The 16,997-nt window shown below is 40.4% G+C and overlaps 1 protein-coding gene across 5 annotated transcripts in view; it reads right to left on the bottom strand.

Moving 5' to 3' along the window:
- LOC143286055 (U6 snRNA phosphodiesterase 1-like) overlaps positions 1–16,997 on the bottom strand; it is a 91,474-nt gene that overhangs the window by 45,198 nt on the left and 29,279 nt on the right. For all 5 annotated transcript variants that reach the window (XM_076593595.1, XM_076593594.1, XM_076593596.1 and 2 more), the window contains one exon: positions 2,170–2,223. In XM_076593595.1, the coding sequence (XP_076449710.1) occupies positions 2,170–2,223 (54 nt within the window). The remainder of the gene's footprint in view (positions 1–2,169; positions 2,224–16,997) is intronic.

The raw sequence follows: 16,997 nt of genomic DNA, 5'->3' as shown, positions 1-16,997 counted from the left end.
CAACTTCATAGACTTCAAGAAAGCCTTTGACAGGGTGTGGCATGATGGACTGTGGCAGGTACTCAGACAGTTTGGTATCGAGGAGGGTCTCACCCAAGTCATTCAGGCGCTGTACAAGACATCCAGCAGCGCAGTCCTCCTCAACAACCAAATCGGAATATACTTTAAGACCACAGTCGGTGTCCGTCAGGGTTGCCTGCTCTCCCCAGTACTATTCAACCTTTTCCTAGAAAACATCATGCGCGAAACCCTCCATGACTTCCACTCTACCATCTCCATAGGAGGAAGAATCATCAACAACTTGAGATTCGCAGATGACATAGATCTACTAGGAGGCAGCAACAAAGAACTACAAGACCTCACCAAGAGACTAGAAGGAAGAGCAGGTGCATACGGAATGGAAGTGAGCACCGAGAAAAGCAAAGTGTTGGTAAACAGCTCAACCAACACTCAAGCTCAAATCTTCATGAACGGACAACAACTTGAAGAAGTGGATGCTTTCAAATATCTCGGCACCACCCTCACAAACGACGGTCGCTCAACAACTGAAATAAAGATTAGGATAGCGATCGCAACATCAGCAATGGCTAAGCTCAGCAAGATTTGGAAGAGCAGAGAGATCAGCTTTCCAACAAAGATCAAACTGTACCGATCCCTGGTGCTATCCATACTGCTGTATGGATGTGAAAGTTGGACTTTAACAGCAGAGACTACTAGGAAAGTCCAGACGTTTGAGACAAAATGCTTCAGACGACTGCTTGGAATCTCATGGAAGGACAGAAAGACCAATGACTTTGTCAAGAGCCAAATAACTATGCTAGTGGGTCCACTGGAACCACTCTTAGCAGTGGTCAAAAGGAGGAAGCTGTCATGGTTCGGGCATGTGACACGCCACAATTCACTGCAAAAGACAGTTCTACAGGGAACGCTAGAGGGTGGTAGGCGAAGAGGGAGGCAAGCCAAATGCTGGATGGACAACATCAAGGAATGGACCAATATGGATAGCGCTACGCTGATACGACAGGCAGAAGATAGAACCGGATGGCGTCGTCTGACTACGGAATCGTCCCTCATGTCTCCTCTACGCCAATCCCGGGCAGGAGAATGAATGGAATGGAATGGATCAATTCGCATGCAACATCTCATTCAAATTAGCTTCACCATTTTTGAGAAAACACTCAGAATACAATTTTTCTTATAACAGTCTCAAAGAAGGAAAACAAGCAAACCAAAGAAACAAGCAGTCAAAAGAACAGATACACACATATGTACACCATCACACACACACACACATAAACGCATGCACAAAATCTGTAACCTTTGCCATACCACATGAGTGAAAAATTATCCACACTTTCATTGAAATCTTCATAACTGTTAATTTTGTAACTATTTAACTGATATTTGATGACTTTGTCCATTTGTGATTTTGTATATTTCCAACAAAAATGGTCTTGTTTTGTTGTAAACAAAGGAGTTAATAACAATGAAATTGTTGTATAACCCTCACTGAACATGGTGGGTGACCAGTCACTCATACCTCTCAAAGAAGCATAGGTGTTTTTTTCTCACCTGCCAGACAACCGGGGTGGCCAGTCACCTATACTGCTCCTAGAGTCTACAGCCTTTTCCTTCATGCTGGAGCTAGTGGCTGTCTGGTCACCCATTCCAAGAGATGAGGCAGCTCACAGTTAAAGCAATTAGCATCAGTATGTGTGTGTGTATGGCTATATAAAAACCACTGGTGACTGGTCACCCACAAGTCTGGCGAGGTACAGTATGCTAAACGCCTTTAATAAAACCATGGGTGATAGATCACCCAGAACGTACTCCATGTGAGTTTTAACACCAGGTATAGCTGAAACAATTGATTTGAGTTTATCACTGGTGACTTCACTGATGTCATAATCATTATCATGATCATCGTTGTTGTCATCCTTCCATTTTCTTTCTTCTTTTTCTTTCTAAATTTTCTCCAAGATTTGAGTTGAGAAAAGACAAGAAACCAACCCTAGTAACAAAGGAAATATTTTTGCAGTATAGGTCACTGCACTGAAACCTGCTCCAGTCTATCTATTCTGAATGGCAACCTGGAAAAGGTTGAAATTACCATAACTTATGTCATACTTTCCTTTGAAATCATAACTGAATGATTATAATTTATATTACCTTGATTTTTCATCATTGGTGTACATTTCCACAGAGCCAACATCACAATAACAGCTGAAACAACAAACATTTGCATTAAATTCAGAATAAGCATTATGCATTTCAGAAATGTTTGAAATGGCTATATGGTATTATCAGTATTGTTCACTCAAACTCTCTCTCATCATGTAGCACTCAACATATAGCCCTTTCAACACATGCTTTATGAACACATATAAACATATATTATATGGCAGAAAGACAGAGAGAGAGACAGAATGTGTGTGTGTGTGTGTGTGTGTGTGTGTGTGTGTGTGTGTGTGTGTGCGCGTGCGTGCGTGCGTGTGTGTGTGACTGTAAGTCTGTCTGTCCATACAATGCCATCAAATGACTGGAGGTGAACTGGTACCTGTGGCATTTCCATGGCCCTAAGAGGCAGGACAGGTTCCAGCAAGAGATGCTGCCAGCCACTGACATGCCCTGTTCAGTGAAGCATCTCACCAATGTCCCTACCAATGACCACCTTTCCAGTTTGGCTGTGTAAATTAGGCTGCAGTTGTTGGATGACTAACACTGTCAACTTCACCTATTGGCCAGCTGAGTACACAAATGACTCTGCTGTTTCCAGTGGACAATGTCTCATTCTGAACTGTCTCTGCAAGCTGAAAGGGCAAAGTGTTGAGCAATCTTTTTTGTGTATTTAGTGAGAAGAGAGTTAGAGTAAACAAATATGACATAGCATGTGGCCATATTAAAAAAACACCCAGACTCCCATGATGATGTGACTCATTGAAACAACAGTTCGTTTGACCTGTGCCTTTTTGACCACAGTATTCACACTGCTTTTATTGAACTAACCATGTCCTATGACCCTTTAATTGAATAGTACTACCAAAGAAAGTTTCATAAATATGAGCCCCTGTGAGTGCTCAGGAGTGAAGTGGGATCTCACAAGGTTTGTGTTTGTGGTATATACCTACGTTCAGTACAAAGAAAACTCTCTCTTGGGCTTGGGCTTAACCAAGAGACATTGCAAGGTACTGGCAAAATACCTGAGCATGTCAGTCATGACTGGCTCCAAAACATCATGGTCATGGTGCATGGTAAAGAGGCTAAGATTTCTGGAAAGCAAGATGGCCCAATCTGGAGTAAAAGCTAGCATAATGGACCCTGATTCAACATAAATAGTGCAAACTCCACAAATGTGGGATTATTTTGGCCCACAGATGGCTCCTACCCAGAGTTGGTTTAACTCTCTCCATACGAACGGCGAAAGAGATGACATTAACAGCGTTTCACCCCAATTACCATCATCAAAATATTGCAAGCGGAAGGCTCTTATACTGAAGAGGTGAATGTTGACGAAGAATACCACAATTCTGACGACGGAAGCTAAAGGTTGGGTCATTCAGACACCCACTGGGCATCCGAGGGGTCTGTGTAGAGGAGAAGAGAGGACTGGCCGTACTGAGTGAGTTAAAGAAGAAGTCTGGTGCATTTGTCAAATGGTTAGAGTGCTGGATTCTCACCTGATTTTCCTGAGTTTGACCTCCAGCGCACCTGGTAGGTTAAGGGTGGAGATTTTTCTGATCTCCCAGGTCAACATATGTACAGACCATATATGCACGCAGAAAATCAAATGTGCACATTAAAGATCCTGTAATCTATGTTTGGTAGATTATGGAAACAGGAACATACGCAGCTTGCAACCCCCCTAAAACAGAGTATGGCTGCCTACATGGTGGGGTAATAAGCGGCTGTACACATAAGTTACATATCCTTGTGAATGTGTGTGTGTGTGTGTGTGTGTGTGTGTGTGTGAAACCTGACTGAATCACACAGGAAATGAGTGATGAGCATCCAAAGGCAGCTCTAAGTTGGTTCTATCCAGGTAGGCAGCCTATTGTGCAAATGACTGTGTTTGTGAAGTGCTTAGAGCTTGGTCTCTGACCAAGGATAGTCATAATCACAACACAGTCAAGGATCATCCACTTCATGGATACTACTGCTAAAATTTCCTTACCAAAACTACATGTTTGCATCCAAGACTGTTAACAATAAATACTGTCATTAGAATAAATATCTACATCATTAAGTTTGCATTCATTCTAAAGTAATGAAACTGAAATAAATGAGTTTTGTATTCACTTATGAAGGGGCAGCAGACAATTCGGGAGACCCCTTTGTTGGCATTAAAACATAATGCTCCAGCAAGTAAGTATGGCAAAAACTAGTAACTGTGAGCCTGAAAATGAAATCCTTATTTTGAATGCCAAACAGAGCAGAATTTGAAGTAATTACCAGTATGTGACCTCATCCACAATGAAAAATCAACACAAGGGCGATTGGTAAGACTCACACTGAGGACGACCAACACTCAAGCATAAACACTGAAAGAAGTGTAAATTCCACAAAGAAGATAGAGATGCCTGGAGATTCTGGGTCAATTAACCCCTAGGCTGCCTATATGACAAGATAACTCGTCATGGCAAGCATGTATGCTTCGCTGCCACAATGACGATCTGACGATCTGACGATATTCTGACTTTTCCCTGCTCTGCATTCAATCGTTCGTTTATTTATTTACAGTCTTTTCCCTGCTCTGCATTCAAGTCGTTGACAAAAATGCTGGTAGCTTTAGCTTGGGGAATCTTTCTAGATTCTATTCATAGCTAGAAACACCATCAACGTCATGAGACAGTCCTTTATTTGAATGTTTTGGTTGGGTTACTGGCCGCAGTGTTTGCCTGGCTCCTCGCTCGCTTAACAAAATGTCGGTCTGACGCCGTGCTCAAGACATGCGATCATGGCGAACTAAATCAACCAAGATCGCTTTCTTTAACTGATGCTCAGAAAGAATTGAAGCGTAAATTCGAAGGAGAAGACAGTGATGAACATTTATAGGATGATTTGACAGAAAATAAAGGGAGCAATCAAGAGAGTGGCCAAGATACAACTATCAGTGAGTGAAGCTGGCTGTACAATCGTAGCAGACGACAGACAGAGACCGAATTATTAGCAGGAAACACTGTGAGCGATTTTCTTGGCACTCAGCCAGTGCAGTCTGATGAGAACTGGATAAAGTGACCATGTGAGAGGGGTGAAGAGGAGGGGTTGGAGACTGAGTGGGTGTGGCCTCACATCCATATTATCACTTGGAGAAGTCACAATGCATTGTGTATCTATCTCTTTTTCAATTTTCTTTATTGTGGTTGTTCTAGTATGATTTTGTGTGTGCAGATATCCATTTGTCCAGAAAATATGATGTTTTAGTGCAAATTACCTGACTAATGTTTGTAATGAACAAGATGAAAATGTGACAAAAAACAAAACACTGATTTCAAAACAACATACCACTAAAAATATACAAAAAGGGAAAACATCATGTGTTTTGTATTCTTTATTCATTTACCTTTCAGAAAATATATACTTTTATGGGTCTTTCTCCAATAACAAAGAGAACAGAATTTTTTAATAATAATAATAATAATGGTATTTATATAGCGCTGAATCTTGTGCAGAGACAAATCAAAGCGCTTTCGCACCAGTCATTCACACGCATGCATAACTTTAAAACAGGAGAAACTGAAGACAAGGAAGAGGCAGGGAAGGGAGGCTATTTTGGGAAGAGGTGGGTTTTAAGGCCAGACTTGAAACAGCTGAGTGTGGAGACTTGACGAAGCGAAAGAGGAAGTTCATTCCAGTTGCAAGGTCCAGAGACAGAGAAAGAACGGTGGCCAACAGTCGAGAGCTTGAATCTGGGTATGCGTAAACAGAGTGGATCCGAAGCTGATCGTAGTGAGCGAGATGGAGTGTAGATGTGAAGGCAGCCACAGAGATAGGAAGGGGCAGATTTGTGAATTCATTTATAACATAGAGTGCTGATCTTGTACTTTATTCTGTGTGAGACAGGGAGCCAGTGTAGATGTTGCAAAAGAGGAGTGATGTGCTCAGATCTTTTCTTTCTGAGGACGAGTCGGGCAGCAGATTTTTGTATGCGCTGAAGGGACTGAATGGATGAAGCAGGCAAACCAGACAATAGAGAGTTACAGTTGTCAAGGTGAGAGAGAATGAGAGAAACGACAAGTCTAGATGTTGCGTCAATGGACAGATATTTCCGGATGGAACTGATGCACCGCAATTGACAGTAACAGGATTGACATGTCCTACTGATAAATTTTTGCATGGATAGTGTGTTGTCAAGGACAACGCTGACGTTCCTGACTGAACTGGATAGAGGGATGGATGTACTGCCAAGTTTGATTGTGTCAGTTGTGATGGAAGAGAGTTTCTGTTTAGTTCCTATGATCATTGCTTCAGTTTTGTTTGCGTTCAATTGTAACTTATTTAGAGTCATCCAATTTGGAATGTCCGTTTTCGTGAAAAAAAAACCCTGGCAAATAGATTTCAATTAAATCTTATTTTCCTGGCAGCGAAAGAGTTAAAGGAACAAAGCCATAACTGTGGACACAGACGACAAGCCAGGGCCAAGTGAGAACAAGAAAAACAGGGAGGAATACAGTTCTGTGTCAAAAAATAACTGATTGGGGTTGATAGTGAAATCATCTCTGGCAGATGAAGACAAGAAAGTGATGAATTGGCTGGAAAGGAAAAGGAAACAACCAATTCTATTTCACACTTCTCTTACCAAGTTAGTCAACAAACTGATTGACGATGAACTGACTGAAAGTGAAAAACTACAACCTGCAACAACTTGCATCTCGAGGAACCAATAAGGTATGAAAATAACTGCCAATTCGTTTGAACAAGGCTGATCTGGTAACCACCCAGTTACAGCATGCTTTAGTGAAATTAGCTACTGCAGTTACACAGAGCACACAGCCAGTCTTAAACCTCTGAGGTCACCAACGGTAAAGGGGAATGCTGACATGCTCATACAACTTGGCCATGCCTTCAGGGAACTCTCAATGAAACACAGGATGGCAATTCAACCCAATCCTCTGTTTATCAGAGCCTTTGTTGGCATTTGCTCAGAATATGTCCCAGCCACATGTCACTAGTTAACTATTATGTGACAACTTGTCATCTCCATTTAAAGAAATCAAACAGCTGGACAGAATCAGTACCAATGTTGCAAGGGCTGAAGCTTTTCACAAGACTTTTATTGCACAAAAGGGTTGTCCCTGGCAAAATTCTGTAGAAAAATCCACATTGATAGGAAAACACACTTACAGGCAGAGAAATGACCACACACACACACACACACACACACACACACACACAAAGGGGATGGCACTGCACTGTAGCATTGTACTCTCCCTGGGGAAAGCAACCTGAATTTCACACAGAAATCTGTTGTGACAAAAAATAATACAATAGAATGCAATACAAACTGGACAATAAAGACATTATTGTTTCCATGCATAGAAAACTGTAATAACTGCCATAAATATAATCATGTATTCACTTAATGTAATTTGACAGGTAAAGTGGCAAAATGGTTAGAGCTCTTGATTCTTGTCCGAGTTTCCTGAGTTCGATCCTCTGCACACATGGTGGGTTAGAGGTGAAGATTTTTCCAATCTCGCAAGTCAACTTATGTGCAGACCTGCAAGTGCCTGAACGCCCTTCGTGTTTATACACACACAGAAGATTAAATACACATGCTAAAGATCCCATGATGCCTGTCAGTGTTTGGTTGGTTATGGAAACAAGAACATACCCAGCATGCACAGCCCCAAAAATGGAGTTTGGCTGCCTACATTGTGGGATAAATAAACAATATGTCACACATGTAAAATGTTACATGTCTGTGTGAGTGTGTGTGTGTTTGACTGAAACCTGATTGAATTATACAGGAAACGAATGATAAGCTCCCAATGACAGCTGTCAATCAGCTCTACCTAGGCTGACTGCCTGTTGTTTGTAAAGTGCTTTCAACTAGGTCTCTGACCAAGGATAGGTGCAATATATAGGTATCCATATCATCATTTGCGACTGTTCTGGTTACTGGTAACATGACGAACTCCAGGGAGTGACACAAACACAAACCAACTTCTTAACTGAAACAGCATGTATGTTGTGTATAACGTCTTTTTCATTCTGATAACGTTAGCATAAGTATTTCCATTTTATTTGGTTGCATTAGTCCCCAACTCTAACTCATGAGTGCATGAAATATGTGTGACAGTTTATGTCACAAATATTCTGTATCTAAAATATATCTGTTTGAAAATCAGTGCAAATTCAAGCATATTACAATTAAAAAAAAGAAACAAAATTACAGAACCAATGAAATATTACCCCTGACATCATTAATGTCCCCTGATTTTAGCCAGTCAACTGGAAACATTAAGACTAATGTTATCCCTTTCACCACCAGGGAGTTTATATCACAACACTCCCTGGCACCAGCTGGTTTTCAAGAAAGAGCAAGAAATTACACCTACCAATTTCAAATTACTATAACTTTTTTTTTAACCAAATGACTTCCTGTTTGTTTGTTTTTAAAGTAAGAGGAATGATGGAATTTTTGTGTTATGGTGCAATTAATGATGTTGGTACAAGTGAAAGATTTTGATTTTTGTGTTAATTATCATGGTGTTTTTTTCAATACAAATTTTGCACTTGACACATTACAGACATAAACAAAGACAAGTACAACACAAACATAACTGCAATGCAGTTGAAAACAAAGCAAACTCACCAACTGAAGCCTTCAGTACCAAGTGTATTTCCCATGTAATAGTGTAATCCAGAATATAATCCATGGGAAACACAAAAAAAGAACGTTTTTGTAGAAAAATGATGATTTCTGTCACTTCACTTGAAAGTTTCACAGTGTCCTCACTTGAAATATATTACTGTGGTGGAACTATATATACATTTTACAACTATCTGATGAAACTGAAATACTACTAAAATCAGAAAATAAATGAATGGAGGTAACATATGTATACAAATATGTACACAGGTCTGAACTGTTTACTGTTTGAGACTGTGAATTTTGGTTGCTGCTGCTTTCCTGTAGTCCTCCACAGTATGATACAGTTCAAAGCATGGAGTGGGACACAATGGCTTCTTGCACATTATGGTTCCAAATGGCAGGCTGAGCAGCCAGTATATCTGCCAGTAGTCCTCGATTTCAGGCTTACAACACAGCCTCATCGTGATCTGAAGAGCTGTGTATGCCTTCATCTCAGGGACAGTGACGTCTTTGGCAGCATTCAGCCTTGAATGTTGACTGAGTTCAGTGATGCCTGACAGCAGCTCTGCATACAGATTAGACTGGTCAGCCATGAGTTGGAATGCTTATTCTGGGAAGAAAAGCACAAAGAAGTCCACTGAACGGAAGTTGTCAGTGTTGACAAGGACACCTGAAACACATGAGCAAAAAAAAAAAAGAAGTAAAATACAATCAGTAATAATGATATAACAGCTGATTTATTATCAGCTAATGATAAATACTTCAAATAAAAGATATTATACTCATAAACAGTGCATAAATAGCAAAAACATAGATTTTTACACTGGCACTGCTTTACACAAAGAATCTCCATAACCTTCACTAGAAAAAAAATGACATGAAATATTTGTATGGTAAATAAACATACTGTTGCTCTTCAATGTCCTACACTTGTCTGATACAATGCACACATAATTTTATAATAATAATAATAGTATTTATATAGCGCTGAATCTTGTGCAGAGACAAATCTAAGCGCTTTCACACCAGTCATTTACACGCATGCATAACTCTAAAACTGAAGAAACTGAAGACAAGGAAGATGCAGGGGAGGGAGGCTATCTTGTGAAGAGGTGGGTTTTAAGGCCAGACTTGAAACAGCTGAGTGCAGAGACCTGACGAAGCGAAAGAGGAAGTTCATTCCAAATGCAAGGTCCAGAGACAGACAAAGAACGGTGTCCAACAGTGGAGTGTTTGAATCTGGGTATGCGTAAGCAGAGGGGATCCAAAGTCAATCGTAGAGAGCAAGATGGAGTGTAGAGGTGAAGGCAACCATAAAGATAGGAAGGGGCAGATTTGTGAATACATTTATAACATAGAGTGCTGATCTTATACTTCATTCTGTGTGAGACATGGGGCCAATGGAGATGTTGCAAAATAGGAGTGATGTGCTCAGATCTTTTCTTTCTGAGGACGAGTCGGGCAGCAGAGTTTTGTATGCGCTGAAGGGACTGAATGAATGAAGCAGGCAAACCAAGCAATAGGGAGTTACAGTAGTCAGGGCGAGAGATAATGAGAGAAACGACAAGTCTAGATGTTGCGTTGGTGGACAGATATTTCCGAATGGAACTGACAGTAGCAGGATTGACATGTCTGTCTGATAAATTTTTGCATGGACATGTGTGGTGTCAAGGACAACGCTGAGGTTCCTGACTGAGCTGGAAAGAGGGATGGAGGTATTGCCAAGTTTGATTTTGTCAACTGTGGTGGAAGAGAGTTTTTGTTTAGTTCCTATGATCATAGTTTCAGTTTTGTCTACCTTCAGTTGTAACTTATTTAGAGTCATCCAGTTTTGAATGTCCAGGAAGCATTCAGATGTTTCTTGCAAGAGCGAGGACAATTTTTTAGGGGTATCACTCTTCTGAAGTTGAGTGTCATCAGCATAGGAATGATGACTAATATTGTGGTGGTTGATAATTTCAGCGAGAGGAGCAGTGTACAGTGTGAAGAGAACTGGGCCTAAAACATATCCTTGTGGGACTCCGTGTTTGATTTTAACAGGTTCAGACTGGAAATTACCGACGATGACAGACTGGAATCGATCAGTGAGATACGATTTGAACCAGTTGAGAACAGTGCCGTTGATTCCAAATGTAAAATGAAGACAGGAAAGAAGGACTGAATGGTCTATTGTGTCAAAGGCGGATGACAAGTTGAGAAGAGTGAGAAGGGAAATTTTTCCTGAGTCGGATGCTAGCAGTAGATTGTTTAGGATGTGAAGGAGGTTTCGGTGCCATGGTCAGCATGATATGCAGACTGAAAAGGGTGAAGGAGATTGTTGAAACAAAGGTGGTTGTTGAGCTGCTTCAGGACTGATTTTTCAAGGAGTTTGGACAGGAAAGTAAGGTTAGAAACTGGTCGCTAATTTTTCAAAATGTTTGCATCAAGGTTGGGTTTCTTCAGAAGAGGCCGGACGATTGCAGTTTTGAAACTGGATGGAAACGTTCCAGTCAGAAGGGATGAGTTGACAATATATTGGTGATTGTGGGGTGAAGCTGTGAGACACACTGGGAAAAGACAGAGGCTGGTAAAGGATCAAATTCACAGGATTTTACTGTCATTTCTTTCAGGATTTCATTCACTTCAGTTTCAGTCAATGGATTGAAGGAATGGAGAGGAGTGCCTTTGAATTGAGGATCAGGATAAGCAGGTTGGAAAGGCATCTGGTCCAAGCTCATACAAATATTATGGACTTTGTCAAAAATGAAAGAGGAGAAGACACTAGGGAGTTCAGATAAAGTGTAGGCAGAAGGAAGGAGTCTTTTCTGCACTACCAAGAAGATTTGACATGATAGAATAAAGAGATTTGGTGGATGTGGCATCCAGAACTTGAGAAGAAAAGAAATTTGTCTTCGCTGATGAGATCATATGTCTGACTTTATTTGTTTTTGGAAGATCTGATTGTGGACTTTAAGTTTTGTTGATCGCCATCATCGTTCCAACTGGCGATGTGTGCGTTTTGCAAGTCCAATGTCTTGTGTGTACCATGGGGTGGAAGGCCAACATGCGGGTAGTGGGGGGTGCATGTTCATCCAGCAGTTCAGAGAGGAGGAGGAATTTTGTTTAATGTCCCATCACACATATCGGTGATTGAAGACATTTTGTTAAAATATTTATGAATACATTTGAGTATCATCGGTTAGAAGGGGTGGGAGATGTGAATGAATGGAGGGTTGGGGGAAACTGGGCAAATGAGGGTGAAATGTGGGTGAAATTTGAAAAAAGAAAGAAAAAAAATTCTAAATACAATTACAGGAAATTACTTAAAGGACTTCGTAAAAGAGAAGTCATTAAACTGACAAGCGAAACAACTGATTATGAATGCAAAAAGAAAAACATCAATGTTCTCAGTCACTTGTGAAGACACACTTCGTGTACATACGGCTTCATCAAGCTACAGTCAAAAATTATATGCTCAATTGTCAGGTAACTAAAGCATATGCACTTGACATCAGAACAATACTTGGTCCGTAATGAATTTGATAATAGTCTGAGAGCTAAACTCAGAATTGGTCTGCGAATCGGACCAAAGTCTGAGAGAGTCAACTGACAGGGTTTTAGACTTGAACTCAAGCACCTATAAAAGTCTCTTTCTAGTATATTGCTTATTTCCCTGTATGACAATGGGCAATATACTTTTATACTATCTATATGATTTTTTGCTCCCCTTTTTGCTGCCCTGTCTGCTTGGTCGTTATAAAGGAATCCAGTGTGGGATGGTATCCAACAAAAATCAACATTTGTACCCTTCACAAATAGGGAGTGCAATAAGTACTTAATTTCAAACAATAAATATTCTCTTTGATTATTCTCAAAAAGGAGCAAACTTTTTAAAACAGATTGAGAATCAACACAAAATAGGATATTACTTACTATGATTGGTATATCAACAAGATGATTTAAAGCCATAAGGATGGCCACCAATTCAGCTGTAAAAATTGAATGTCCCTTACCTAAATAATATGATTTTTCTGTTTTTAGGTCAGGAATGACAAAAGCAGATCCTGCACTGCTATTATCCAGGACCGAGCCATCAGTGTAAACTTTTAAATGATAATGAAAATGTTCTTCTAATTCAATTCTGACAGATGCTGCTATTATATGTAGAGATTCTCCTTTTGTTGTGTCAGAAGCACATATGTTGACGTTTGCTTTTGTTAAATCCCAGGGAGGGACAGCTGGCAGCAGAACACGAGGTGCCATATCAAGTAAATCAATGTCTGAAGAATTTAAAATATCTGACACATATGTGCGAATGGTTTGCAGATTTGAATTATTTTGTGCATTTTTTGGAAAATCAATATCAGACTTAATATGTTCAGAGAGAACAGTGTTGTAATGCATGGAGACGTCCGTAAAGGAAGAAATTTTGGAAAGACTTTCAGCACCTTGAGAAGAAAAAATGTTGATGTTGATGGATTTTAGGTTGCGACGAGTAACAGAATTTTTGGTTCAGGCAGGTTTTGAAATATTAAGTGAGAATACAACAGCAGAATGGTCAGAAGAAAGTTCGTCAGTTACAGTCACTGACGCAATCATGGCATCAGTCACGTGTGATGAGCCAGTCCAACCTATGGCCAGATCTGTGTGTTGGTTCTGTGACGAACTGAGATAGAGAATGATTGGACAGAGATTGACATAGGCGTTTGACATGGATGTTGATCCGAAGCTTACTCTTTGGATAGTAAGTTTTCTTCTGAATAGAACTCAGTCCGTCTGCTTTCATTCTGCCCACTCTTCTCTAAAATCTACTTCTACTGGTGCACCCCAAGGTACAGTGCTGTCCCCTGTTCTTTTTACACTGTACACAAATGACTGCAGAGGCACGGAGGAAACTCCTGTCATAAAATATTCTGATGATTCAGCAATTGAAGATCTGTCCAACTCTGATGCTATTTATTTCAGTGAAATTTAAAAGTTCTGTTCCTGGTGTGAGAAAAACTATCTGGATCTCAACGTATTGAAAACAAAAGAAATGTTAATAGATTTTCGGAAAGACCCCTTGCCTGTAGCTAACCTTGTTATTGATGGTCAAACAGTGGAGAGGGTCAATGAATATAGATATTTAGGGACCATCTTAGACAATAAGCTGACTTTTGACAGAAATGTTGATTCCATTCATAAGAAATGTCAATCTAGAATTTTTTGTTTACAGAAGCTTAGAAATGTTGGTATAAATTCAAATATTCTTCAAAGTTATTATCGATGTTGTATCGAGTCCGTGCTCACAGTTTCATTTATGTGCTGGTATGGAAGTTTGGGAGTGAGGAGTAAGCGTGTTTTGAATGATGTCATGAGTGTATGCAGTAAAATTGTGGGAGTGAAACAAGCTAGTATGCAAGAGCTGTATGGAAGTTGAGTGGTTAAAAAAAGCAGGCAGATAGCAACTGACGACACCCATATTTTAGCAAAGTATTATGAGCTATTGCCATCAGGACGACGCTACAGAACTTTTAAGTTGAAATCCAGAGCTCTGAAGACTTTTGTTCCATGTTCAATCCACCTTTTAAATTCTTGAGAACTGTGTGTGTGTGTGTGCGCGCGCGCGCGCGCACTCTCATGTGAGACGTGTTAAAGTCCGTGCATGATAGGCTGTACCTTGTTCTAGTTGTGGTGTGTGTGTGTGTGTGTGTGTGTGTGTGTGTGTGTTTACTGAGCTTAAAAACGTGACAATTGGTTATAATGAATGTGCAATATGTAGGAGGAATAATGTGCAATATGCAGGATGAATGTACAATGGAATATGTCTAATGCTAACGTCCATATTCTAAATATATTTCTGTTTAATAATTACGATGTAATAATTAATTGCAATGTTTTTAAAAGCGAATATGTGAAATGCTTTCATTTGAGAACATATATTTATTACTCTTGTTTAATCAAGTAATCCGCATGTGTGGGGTGGGTGGGGGTGGGGTGGGTGGGTGCGGGTGTGTGCTGATTATCTGGTTGCGGTTTTCTGCAATTTATCTTTATTCTTATCTTATCTGTCTATTATAATCAATGTGCAGTATAGTAGGCTATGTTTATAATTATATTCAAATAATGTTTCTTAATTCTTTGTGTTTTTACATTAAGAGTACTAGTTATTACCTGAAGTGTGTGGATGTATGTATGAAACGGTGTATGTGATATTTTTTACATTTGTATCTTCGTAATATTCGTAAAAGCTGTTGTTGACTTTTACAGTTATGGTCCCCATGTTGTTTACTTGTCTATGTTGTGATAATGCACCTGACCAAATTTCTCCAGTTGGAGATAATAAAGTTATTCTTATCTTATCTTATCTTTATCAGTGGAGTTTTGGTCACTGAAATGAAAGTTGAAATCTCTGGGATGATAAGTTTGCCAGAATAAAGGCTGTAGTGATCAAGTAGTGTTTGGAACTCATCGTGAAACAGAGAAGACGTTAGGTTGTTTTTATGACTAGGAGGAGGACGATAGAGACAACAGAAGATGATTGAGTGACTGTTGACACTGAGAGTAACTTCAAGCATTTCAAAAGTATCATGTGGAAAGGCATGGTTATGGGAGAAGGAAAGGGAAGACTCCAAGATGTCTCTGTAGACAATGGCAATGCCACCTCCATGAGACAGTCAAGGAAGTGACTTGGTTTTGTATCCAGGGGGGGTCAGTTGTTTCAATTTGGGTTCATGACCTTGTGATTTTAGCCAGGTTTCAGTAAGAAATACAATATCAAAGTTATTTTCAAAAATATAGTCAGAAATATAGTCAATCTTTTGATCAGGGCAGACAGATTGAGCATTGAACAGACAGGCATGAAAGAGATCAGAGGCAGGCTGAGAGGAATTTAATGGTGAATCAGGTGAGTCAGACAGACAGGCAACGGAAGGAGACGGTGGTGACAGAGCAGTGGAAGATGGCAGGAAGGAAGAGAAAGGTCCGGGAGTTGAGACAGGTGTGGGAGGAGCAGGAAGCAGAGCAGAGCCAATCACGGGGGATACACCACAGTTTGGAAAAGTGCCTGAGAGTACAGTGTCACGGGAAGTAAAGGAGTCATCTTGAACATGAATGTTGAGGTTGTCAGTGACAGTCACAGCAACAGTAGGGCTGACATCAGAGACAGAACGATCAGCATGGGGGACAGGGCCCCACAAACGGTGAAGTATGCCTGCTCTGGTTCCTCTCTTTGTTCTGACGATGCCGAGACTGATGATGCGTTGAGTCATGTCATCACAAAGTGGGTGTTGCTTCACCCATGACATAGCTGACAGCAACGCTACAATGTTATTGACGTTCGCCATGGTGACAGTGGCACAACGAGAGCAGAGGTCAGACAGTTCGAGTGGGTTGAGCAAGTGAAAAACATGTCAAACGGCGGAGAGTGTCGTTTGCAGGGCGAAGATGGTCGCTGACACAACGATTAGGGTGAGGTGAGCAGTATTCATATGTCAGTTTGCAAACAAAAACACAAACATGAAGAATATGAATATGTGCTAATAGTGAATGAACAGTGCACCTCTGATCTGTTCACATAAAATATAAGTGCAACCTAATCTTAGTTACACACACTCTCAGTGACATACATGTGCGAGCATACACACACACATACACACAGCTCTTACCTGTTTTTTTAAAGTAAAATTTGGAAGCTATTCTGCAGGACAGTAGGGATCATCCATGTGGTACAACACCCACTGACACAAATCAGGGCTTGGTAGGACGCCCCCTCCTTCCTGGTTGTTGGCGTGTAGTCGAGCTTGACCCATAGTCTGTCAGGAGAAACGGTCCACCTTTCACCCCCCCCCCCTAATAAATTTTTCATATGTATTTTTTTGTGCTTTAGAGTGTATAGATCACGAAAAATCACGTTAACATAAAAAATCTTGGGACTCACTGTCCCTTCTGGCTTAATTTTGAAGGGTACCCATCTCAGGTGCCACGGCTGCTTTTCGTCGGTCCAAAACCTTCCATAAATTTGGTGATCACCTGTGTCATTGTTATTTGAGCTACGAGAATTTCCTTTATGTTTTTGTTGACAGTAATGACTTCTGCACAATATGCAATAATCAGAACGACAATATATGCAATAAAGTGACTGCAGTGAAGCTACGTGTGTACCCACCATCTGTCACACGTTGCGAACTGTGAATTTGCCTAAATGTTTGCAAGAAACTGTCTC

Source organism: Babylonia areolata, chromosome 9, assembly GCF_041734735.1.
Source record: "Babylonia areolata isolate BAREFJ2019XMU chromosome 9, ASM4173473v1, whole genome shotgun sequence".
In the NCBI taxonomy this organism is placed as follows: domain Eukaryota; kingdom Metazoa; phylum Mollusca; class Gastropoda; order Neogastropoda; family Buccinidae; genus Babylonia; species Babylonia areolata.
This window is presented reverse-complemented; position numbering and strand designations above follow the sequence as displayed.